We start from the raw sequence: 9,580 nt of genomic DNA on the forward strand, positions 1-9,580 counted from the left end.
GCAGCAGCAGCAGCAGCAGCAGCAGCAGCAGCAGCAGCAACAGTAGCAGCAGCAACAGCAGCAGCAACAGGATGCGTAGCAGCGACGATGGCGGCAGCAGCAGCATTTGTAGCAGCACAAAGGGTGAAACAAAAACAGCAGCAGCAACAGCAGCAGCAGCAGCAGAAGCTGCCGTTGTAGTAGCAGTATCTCCAGCAGCAAGAGCAGCAGCAGCACTTGCAGCAGCGGCAGCAGCAGCCACAACCACTGCAGCTCTTGGCTCCATGATACCTAGGGTTTAGGGTTTAGGGTTTAGGGTTTAGGGTTTACCAGCAAAACCCTCAGGCATCAGCTGAAACAGCCGCTCGCGGGAGAACAAACGAAAGCGCCCCACATCCTCAACCCCAACTGCAGCAGCAGCAGCAGCAGCAGCAATAGCAGAAGCAGCAGCAATAGCAGCAACAGCAAGAGCAGGCATCATATCAGCGCCTGCTGCACTGATATATCTTGCATAGGGGCAGCAGCAGCAGCAGCAGCTGCTGCTGCTGCTGCGGTAGCAGCAATAACAGCAGCAGGAATGGCAGAAGCGGCAGCAGCAACAGCAGCAGCAGCAGCATATGCTGCAGCAGCAACACGACTGACCTCCAACATGTCCCTTGCTCATATCCGAGCGGATCCCCTCGTCGGCTGCTGCTGCTGCTGCTGCTGCTTCCCAATCTGCTGCTGCATTTGTTGGTGCTGCTTCTGCTGCTTCTGCTGCTTCTGCAGCAGCAGCAGCAGCAGCAGCTTCTTGATCGATGCTGCAGTGACGAAGCAAAGGGATTCGTTGCCCTCCAGGATCAATGAAGAGAAAAGGCATCTTAACTTTGCCTGCTTCTGCTGCTGCTGCTGCTTCTGCTGCTGCTGCTGCTGTTGCTGCTGCTCCTGGAGAGAAAAATGGCATGCAGCTGTCAGGGTCTTCTGATGCTGCTGCTGCTGCTGCTAAATGCTCTGCTGCTGCTGCTGCAGCAAGGGGTTCTTGCAATATCCTCCTACCCTCACCATTTGCTGCTGTACGTGTGGGGTGTCTAGGCAGGTCAAAGGAAGCAAAACCCCGACTGCTGCTGCTGCTGCTGATTCTCTTGCTGCTTATTCTGCTGCTGCTGAGCGTGACGCTGGTGCTGCTTAGCCTGCTGTTGCTGCTGCTGCTGCTGCTGCTGCTGCTACTGCTGAATCTGGTGCTGCGACTGCTGCTGCTGCTGCTGCTGTTGCTTCTAGGAAGCTGATGATCGACACGCAGAGGTCTTAGGGCCCTCGAATATGCAGCTACCCCTAGGGGCGTGCAAGCGCTTCTGCTGCTGCTGCTGCTGCAGCTGCAGCAACAGCAGCAGCATCTGCTGCTGCTGCTGCTATCCAGGGAGGCCCTGATGAGCCTTGTTGCTGCTGAAGCACTTCGCTGCAGCATTTTATTGCGGGGGTGTCGCAGCAATTGGCGTCTTCTTCGCTAAGGGCACTCTATCGATGCTGCTGCTGCTGCTGCTGTTGCTGCTGCTGCTGCTGCAGCTTGTTGTGCAGCTGGTGTCGCTGCTGCTGCTCTTGCTGCTGCTATAATCGGTATTCGTTCGCATGTGCTGCTGTTGCTGCTGCTGTTGCTGCTGCTCCTGCTGTGTCTCTGTGGGGCCCGCTAGCTGCAGTCGGCAGCGCAAGGCAGCTGCGGTGTATATGCAGCTGCAGCAGCAGATAAAGTCGCGCTTATAAGCAGGAATAATTATTCATCTCCTTGTTATTTTGCTGCTGTTGTTTGCTGCTGTTGTTGCTGCTGCTTCTATTTAACGGATCGTTTGCCTAACAGCAGCAAGACTACCAACAGCAGCAGCAACAGCAGCAGCAGCAACAACAGCAGCAGCAGCAGCAGCAGCAGCAGCCCCGAGAGGGGCCCCAAGGGGAGGGCCTCGTGTGGGGCGGTGAGGCAGCAGAAGGCGGACAGCGCTGCTTTTATTTGTTATTTTGTTTGTCTTATTATTTTTGTTTGCTTCATTTTAACTTATCTTAACGCAGTAGCTACTGTAGTTCCCTTGGCTGCTGCTGCTGCTGCTGCTGCTGCTGCCGGCGAAGCTCCCTGCTGCTCCTGCTCCTGCTGCTCCTGCTCCTGCTGCTGCGGCTCCTGCCTCTCCTGCAGCAGCAAAGTTGAGGGGTTTAAACCCTAGTCCTTGACGCTGCCGATGTCTTGCGGTGTCCACTGCAGCAGCAGCAGCAGCAGCAACAGCAGTCACTGCACCAGCAGCAGCAACAACAGCAGCAGCAGCAACTGCAGCAGCAACAACTGCAGCAGCAGCAGCAGCAGAACCAACTGTAGCAGCTTTAAATGGAAGGTTAAGCCTGTCCCTGGCCGTGATTTGCCGGCAAAGACAAGTCGCAGCAGCAGCAGCTGCAGCAGCAGGAGCAGCAGCAGCAGCAGCAGCAGCAGCAGTTTGTTAATTTTTTCTTTTCTTTGAAGCAGCTGCTCGCTGCTGCATTTGATCTGCAGCTGGGCATTGAGCACGCTGCTGCTGCTGCTTCGCAGCTGCTGCACTTAGGATATCACGTCGGTATGGTGCTGCCTCTACTCGCCATATACGGGTATGCTGCTGTTGCTGCTGCTGCTGCTGTTGCTGCTGCTGCTGCCGCTGCTGCTGTTGTTGTTGCTGCTGCTGTCGTTGGTGCTGCTGCTGCTGTCGTTGCTGTTGTTCTGGCTGCTACCTGCTGTTGGTGTTGTCCGCGCTTGCTGCTCTTGCTGCTGCTGCTGCTGCTGCTGCTGCTGCAATGTAAAAGGAGAGTTTAGGGTTTAGGGTTTAGGGTTTAGGGTTTGTTTGTATTTGATGCAGACGGTTAGCTGCTCTGGGTTTGTCTCTTTCTGTCGGCATAGAGCAGCTGCTGCAGCAGCATGCGGAGCTGCTGCAGCAGCCGTTGCTGCGGCAGCTATTCCAGCCTCAGCTTCCTGCTGCAGCAGCAGAAGCAGCAGCAGCAACAAAAGCTGTTGCTGCTATGGCGCTTGCTGTATCACGTGGGGCCAACTCAAGTCGTTCTCCAGGTGTACGTACACCTGAAAGTGCTGCAGCAGCAGCAGCAGCAGCAGACGCAGGTGCTGCTGCTGTGCTGCTGCAGTGGTCAGAATCCTGTAGGGCTGCATGCGAAGGCGCAGCAGCAGCAGCAGCAGCAGCAAAGACGCCGAAAGGTGCTGCCGGTCCAGCAGCAGCAGCAGCAGCAGCAGCAGTCGCAGCAGCAGCAAGGCAGCAGAAGCACACGGAAGCAGCAGGAGGCTCACAGCGAGGAGTTCTCAGCAGCAGCAGCAGCAGCAGCAGGACGCTGCCGAAGCAATTTGTTGAATTTGCTGTCTCCTCTGGGCCTCGCGCCGTTACTCGCAGCATAACAGAAGAAGCTGTAGCACGCGAATGGGCAGCAGCAGCAGCAGCAGCAGCAGCAGCAGCAGCAAAATCTGCTGGTTCTGCTGCAAGAGATGAAGTACATGATGACCCCCTCATCGATCCTGTCTATGCTTTTGAACCGGAGTCGGTTTGGAGCTCCCACAGCAGCAGCAGCAGCAGCAGCAGCGAGAGCAGCAGCAGCTCGCTGCACCATCTCGCTGCAGCAGCAAAAACCGCTCTTGAGGAAGCAGAAGAAGCAGCAGCAGCAGCAGCAGCAGCAGCAGCAGAAGATGAATGCTTCGGAGCCCCCACCACTCTTTGCGAAGATGACGAGGACCTCCAAACCGCCGACAGCGCAATATCGGATGAGACCTGCAGCTAGCTAGCTAGCTAGCTAGCTAGCAAGGTCTCTCTCCATCTCTCCCTTTGTCTCTGTCTCTTTCTTTCTGTAGCTAGCTAGCTAGCTAGCTACCCGGATGTCTCTCTAGCTAGCTAGCTAGCTAGCTAGCTCTCTCTCTCCCCCTCTTTCGCTTTCTAGCTAGCTAGCTAGCTAGCTAGAGATATTTGGTCAGCCAGGTGGGCCGGGCATTTGGACCTGGTTGGCGAAGCGTGTGCGCGCTGTTGTTTTACCCTCTAGCTAGCTAGCTATCTATCTAGCTAGCTGGCTAGCTAGCTAGCTAGCTTGCTAGCTGGCTGGCTAGCTAGCTAGCTGGAGGATTAGAAGTGTGGGGGGTCGGTGAAGACGCGGCGGCGCCCCTGCAGTGTACAGTTGGCCCCTAAAGGCGGCCCGTAGCTCTCTGTTGTATTCTTCTGGCTAGCTAGCTAGCTAGCTAGCTAAATAGAAAGACGGCCAGCTAGCTAGCTATTTTTATAGCTAGCTAGCTGAATCAGAAGACGGTTGGCTAGTTAGCTACATGCGTAGCCAGCTAGCTAGCTAGCTAGCTGGTGGCTAGTTAGCGATCTCGCTAGCTAACTAGCTAGCCAACTAGCAAATTAGGAAGGCAGCTAGCTAGCTAGCTATGTGAATAGCTAGCTAGCTAGCTAGCTAGCTAAATAGAAATACAGCTAGCGAAGAGCGCCGCTCTGTGAAGACAAGATATACTGCGGTGTACGTACAGCTCCTTAAGCAGCTGTCTTGAGGGGTTGAATTATGCTGCAGCTGAAGGTAAACTTTAGTGTGGGGCCAGAACAGAAACCTCCTTTTATATGATCAACTAGAACCCCTACACCGAGGGTTTAGGGTTTAGGGTTTAGGGTTTAGGGTTTGGGGCTAAACCCTTTTTTGGGGTTTGCGCTGTCCACTGCGCGTAGTCTGTTCGTCTTAGGGTTTACGGTTTTGCTAGTTAGCGATCTCGCTAGCTAACTAGCTAGCCAACTAGCAAATTAGGAAGGCAGCTAGCTAGCTAGCTATGTGAATAGCTAGCTAGCTAGCTAGCTAGCTAAATAGAAATACAGCTAGCGAAGAGCGCCGCTCTGTGAAGACAAGATATACTGCGGTGTACGTACAGCTCCTTAAGCAGCTGTCTTGAGGGGTTGAATTATGCTGCAGCTGAAGGTAAACTTTAGTGTGGGGCCAGAACAGAAACCTCCTTTTATATGATCAACTAGAACCCCTACACCGAGGGTTTAGGGTTTAGGGTTTAGGGTTTAGGGTTTGGGGCTAAACCCTTTTTTGGGGTTTGCGCTGTCCACTGCGCGTAGTCTGTTCGTCTTAGGGTTTACGGTTTAGCTTGCTGGTTGCAGTGGGGTTTAGGGTTTAGGGCTTAGGTTGCTAGTAACAGGGTTTAGGGTTTAGGGTTTAGGGTTTAGATTGGTTGTAATACAGCGTTAAGTTCCCAAGTTTCGGTTGCGTACAGTTGGTTGGTTATATTTCGAGGGTTTAGGGTTTAGGGTTTAGGGTTTAGGGTTTTCGGTAGGCATATTGCGTGTTTTCGTTTGTCTATATCTCTGCAGCATATCTTTTAGGGTTTTTGTTTGCGCCATCTGTAAGGGGGTTTTTCTCTCAAAGTCCTCTGCGTCAATATCCACAGAGATGCCCTCAGCCTCTTTACTGAATAATAAAGCTTTTGCCTGAATCACAAACCCTCAAACGAGGGTTTAGGGTTTAGGGTTTAGGGTTTAGGGTTTAGGGTTTGGGGGTCATTTAGAACCCGGAGCCGCGTCAAGCCGCTGTTGAGATTGTGCAGCAGAGAATGACTTCCTTTGTCTCAACATATAGGGTTTAGGGTTTAGGGTTTAGGGTTTAGGGTTTACTGCAGCAACAGCGTTCTTGCGGGAGGCAAGGTGTAGTTGAGGGTTTAGGGTTTAGGGTTTAGGGTTTAGGGTTTACTGCAGCAACGGCGTTTTCCCGGACGGCAAGGTGTAGAGGGGTTAGCCTGCATCCGCATTAAGGTGTATGCACGTATTCAAACCCTAAACCCTACCTAAACCCTAAACCCTAAACACTAGCTAGGACCCTAACCCTAGGCCCCCCCTCCCTTTCTCTCACGCAGTAGCCCCTCCTCATAAACCCTAAACCCTGATCTAGGATTAAAGGTTTAGGGTTTAAGTGTTGGCTTTTCTCACCATTAGGGTTTAGGGTTTAGGGTTTAGGGTTTAGGGTTTAGGGTTTAGGGTTTAGGGTTTACCCAGCACAGGTTCTAGCATTAACATCAGCATTATGCTTCAACAAGAAAATCACGCTTCCTCTTTGATTGCCAGCGCATGCAAAATGCAGCGGCGTTCTTCCTAACTTTGTGGGGTCGTCAACCCCCAGACCTACAGCAGCAGCAGCAGCAGCAGCAGCAGCAGCAGCAGCAGAAGCACAGCCGAGGGGATAGCAGGAGGAACAGCAGCAGCAGGAGAGGCAGTAGCAGCAGCAGCAGCAGCAACAGCAGCGGGGACGAAGAGAGAAATTATATAACAAAACTGCTGATGAGATGCACCGTCGGAGCAGCAGCAGCAGCAACAGCAACGGCAACAGCAACAGCAGCAGCAACAGCAACGGCAACAGCAACAGCAGCAGCAGCAACTGCAGCAGCAGCAGCAGCAACTGCAGCAACAGCAGCAGCAGAACATCCATCTTGACGGTGGTTTCTGGCCCGGATTGATGAGCCACCAGAGTAGTTTGAATGTTTAGGGTTTAGGGTTTAGGGTTTAGTGTTTAGGGTTTAGGGTTTAGGGTTTAGTGTTTAGTGTTCAGGGTTTAGTGTTTAGGGTTTAGGGTTTAGGGTTTAGTGTTTAGGGTTTAGGGTTTGAATTCCTGCCCGCTTGGAGTCCCAACTCTAGCAAATCAATTTCGCCGCTCATCGCACCTGAAGGCGCAAACCCTAAACCCTAAACCCTAAACCCTAAACCCTAAACCCTAACCCGCAACCCTAAGCCCTAAACCCTCAACCCTAAATAAACGCTAAGCCCAAAAGACAACCTAAACCCTAAACCCTAAGCCCTCAAGGCACAATTGCTGTCTACCAGTGATCCTTGCGCACGAACTAACCACTACATTTCAGGGTTTAGGGTTTAGGGTTTAGGGTTTAGGGTTTACCGTGGTGCATAACACTCAGGCCGCTTTGCGGGTCTTTTACGCTGTAATCCACATCGAAGGTCTGCAGGATTCTGCAGCGAAGGAAATCAAGGGTTTAGGGTTTAGGGTCTAGGGTTTGGCGTTTAGGGCTTAGGATAGGGTTTATGATTTAGGATAGGGTTTAGGGTTTAGTGTTTGGGTTTAGGGCTTATGGCTTTAGGGTTTACGGTTTTAGGGTTAAGGATTTAGGGTTTAGGGTTTGTGGTTTGGAGTTAACGGTAGGGTTTATGGTTTAGGGTAGGGCTTGGGGTTTAGGTTTTAGGGTTTAGGGTTTAGGGTTTTGTTAATGGTTTAGAGCAGCTTATCGGGGGCCAGCCTCAGGCTCCGCACGACTCCGCCCCCAAGCCCTAAACCCTAAACCCTAAACCCTGAGCGTGGATCTGAACCTTGTGCTCTACACCCTATTCGTAAAACCCTAACGCCTAGACCCTAAACCCTAAACCCTTAACCCTTAACTCTTAGCCCGAACGGAAGGGCCAGGCAGGCAGAAGACGGAGTCTGCTTGTATCCTGGTTTTGGTGTTTAGGGTTTAGGGTTTAGGGTTTAGGGTTTAGTTCTTGCCGGAGTTTGTTGATGTCTGGGTGCTCTTTCATAATTTCATTGAGGAGCTGCGCCGCACATGCTGTAAGCCGTAAACCCTAAACCCTAAACCCTAAACCCTAAACCCTACACCCTTGATGATAAACCAAATGGGCACGTGCGAAGCAGCAGCTGCTGCTCTTGTTGATGCTGCTGCTGCAGTTGCTGCTACTGCTGAAGTTGCAGTTGCTGCTGTTGCTGCTGCCGCTGCTGCCGCTGCTGTTTCTAATTGCTGCTGCGGTCATTGTGGGCTCTACCCTGGCAGCTGCAGCAGCAGGAGCAGTTACAGCTGCAGCAGCAGCAGGAGCAGGTGTAGCAGCAGCAGCGGCTGCAGCAGCAGAAGCAGCAGCAGCTGCAGCAGCAGCAAGAGCAGCTGCAGCAGAGAAGTGCAGGGACTCCGTTGCTGCAGGAGTTTACGTTTATGAACAGCAGCCAAAAGTGCCTGAATCCTAAACCCTAAACCCTAAACCACCAGCCCTAGACTGCAAATTCTAGACCCTAAACCCTAAACCCTAAAGAGTAGGCCGTCAGCCCTAAACTGTAAACCCTAAACCCTAAACCCTAAACCCTAAACCCTAAGCACTATGCGGCACGGCTTAACCCCTAGACTGTAAGTCCTAAACCCTAAACGTTAAGCCATAGGCCATAAACCCCTCGACTGTAAGCTCTAAACCCTAAACCCTAAACCCTAAACCCTAAACCCTAAACCCTAAACCCTAAACCCTAAACCCAGAAGTGCTTACTTCGAGCTGCATCCGTTTCTTGCTGCTGATGGTCGTACCCTTGCGACCTTCAGCAGATATTCCGCCAATTAAATTTTCTGCTGCGTTTTCTTCTGCAGCCATTTTGCAGTGTACAGACACCCTAGGGTTTAGGGTCTAGATTCGAGGGTTTAGGGTTTAGGGTTTAGCGTTTAGGGTTTAGGGTTTGAGGGTCTATAGGCGAGGGTTTGTGCTGGGTTAGCAAGAGATCAAGAAGGAAAAGACTTGAGGATAATTCAATAGCACATTGATTAGGGTTTAGGGTTTAGGGCTTAGGGTTTAGGGTTTAGGGTTTGGGGTTCTAGGAGCCTCAAACCCTAACTGCTCAGCCCCAATTTGGAGGGTACGAGAATAAAGAGCAATAATAAAACAAAATAAAATATTTTTTAATTATTTTAATTAGAGAGAGAGCAGAAAAATATAAAGTCGCGCACAGGTGACCCTCGACGGGCAAGGGTTTAGGGTTTAGGGTTTAGGGTTTAGGGTTTAGGGTTTAGCGCTCCAGGGCAAAATTCAAGAAATGAGTGCCTCTCTAGCGCGTATTCGTCGTATGATGCCCAATTAGGGTTTAGGGTTTAGGGTTTGGGGTTTAGGGTTTAGGGTTTACTAGTTAGGATGTAACACCTTCACCAACGATCACTCTCAGCAGCCAGCCCCACAGACCATCCAAACCCTAAACCCTAAACCCTAATCCCTAAACCCTAAACCCTAAGCCCTAAACCCTAAACCCTAGACACTAAACCCTAATTCCTAAACCCTAAATCGTAAACCGTGTACAGTATATTGTATTTCTCATGCCTGAAGTTAATAGACATTGCATCAAACCCTAATCTGCAAGCCCTGCCGCGCAGACCCTAAACCCTAAACCCTAAACCCTAAACCCTCGAAGATCTGATGTTTTCAAACGACCATCGTACTGGGCAATTTTGTTTGTCTTTGTTGTCTTATTATACAGGCAAATATATACAGCCAGCCTTCTACAATATAATAATAAATAAATAAATAAATAAATATATATATATATGTTTATATATATGCACATATATTTATGAATGAATGAATATGTATTCGTATATATGTATTATCATATATTCTTTATGTATACCTACACGCACCTACATATATATGTAATATATATATATAATATATATATATAATATATAAATATATATATATATATATATATATATCTGTTAACCGTATGTCTACATATATATTTATATATATTCATATTCATATATCTGACTCTAGATATATATATATATATATTATGTGTATAAACATATATATATATATATATATATATATAGGTGTAC

At 50.2% G+C, this 9,580-nt stretch overlaps 3 protein-coding genes across 3 annotated transcripts; 2 read left to right on the plus strand and 1 right to left on the minus strand.

Annotated features, from left to right (window-relative positions):
- Positions 1–320: 320 nt before the first annotated feature.
- EAH_00055050 (hypothetical protein, conserved) lies at positions 321–1,423 on the minus strand (the record flags this gene model as incomplete). Its single annotated transcript, XM_013393901.1, has 2 exons — positions 321–331; positions 622–1,423. The coding sequence occupies 2 exons, from the start codon at positions 1,421–1,423 to the stop codon at positions 321–323; spliced, it is 813 nt and encodes a 270-aa protein (XP_013249355.1).
- Positions 1,424–2,180: 757 nt separating this feature from the next.
- EAH_00055060 (hypothetical protein, conserved) lies at positions 2,181–3,744 on the plus strand (the record flags this gene model as incomplete). Its single annotated transcript, XM_013393902.1, has 3 exons — positions 2,181–2,330; positions 2,486–2,577; positions 2,823–3,744. The coding sequence occupies 3 exons, from the start codon at positions 2,181–2,183 to the stop codon at positions 3,742–3,744; spliced, it is 1,164 nt and encodes a 387-aa protein (XP_013249356.1).
- A 2,321-nt stretch (positions 3,745–6,065) lies between these two features.
- EAH_00055070 (hypothetical protein) lies at positions 6,066–6,428 on the plus strand (the record flags this gene model as incomplete). Its single annotated transcript, XM_013393903.1, has 1 exon — positions 6,066–6,428. The coding sequence occupies one exon, from the start codon at positions 6,066–6,068 to the stop codon at positions 6,426–6,428; it is 363 nt and encodes a 120-aa protein (XP_013249357.1).
- Positions 6,429–9,580: the final 3,152 nt, after the last annotated feature.

The sequence above is a fragment of the Eimeria acervulina genome, genomic scaffold, assembly GCF_000499425.1.
Source record: "Eimeria acervulina Houghton genomic scaffold, Eah_scaff1077, whole genome shotgun sequence".
Lineage (NCBI taxonomy): Eukaryota > Apicomplexa > Conoidasida > Eucoccidiorida > Eimeriidae > Eimeria > Eimeria acervulina.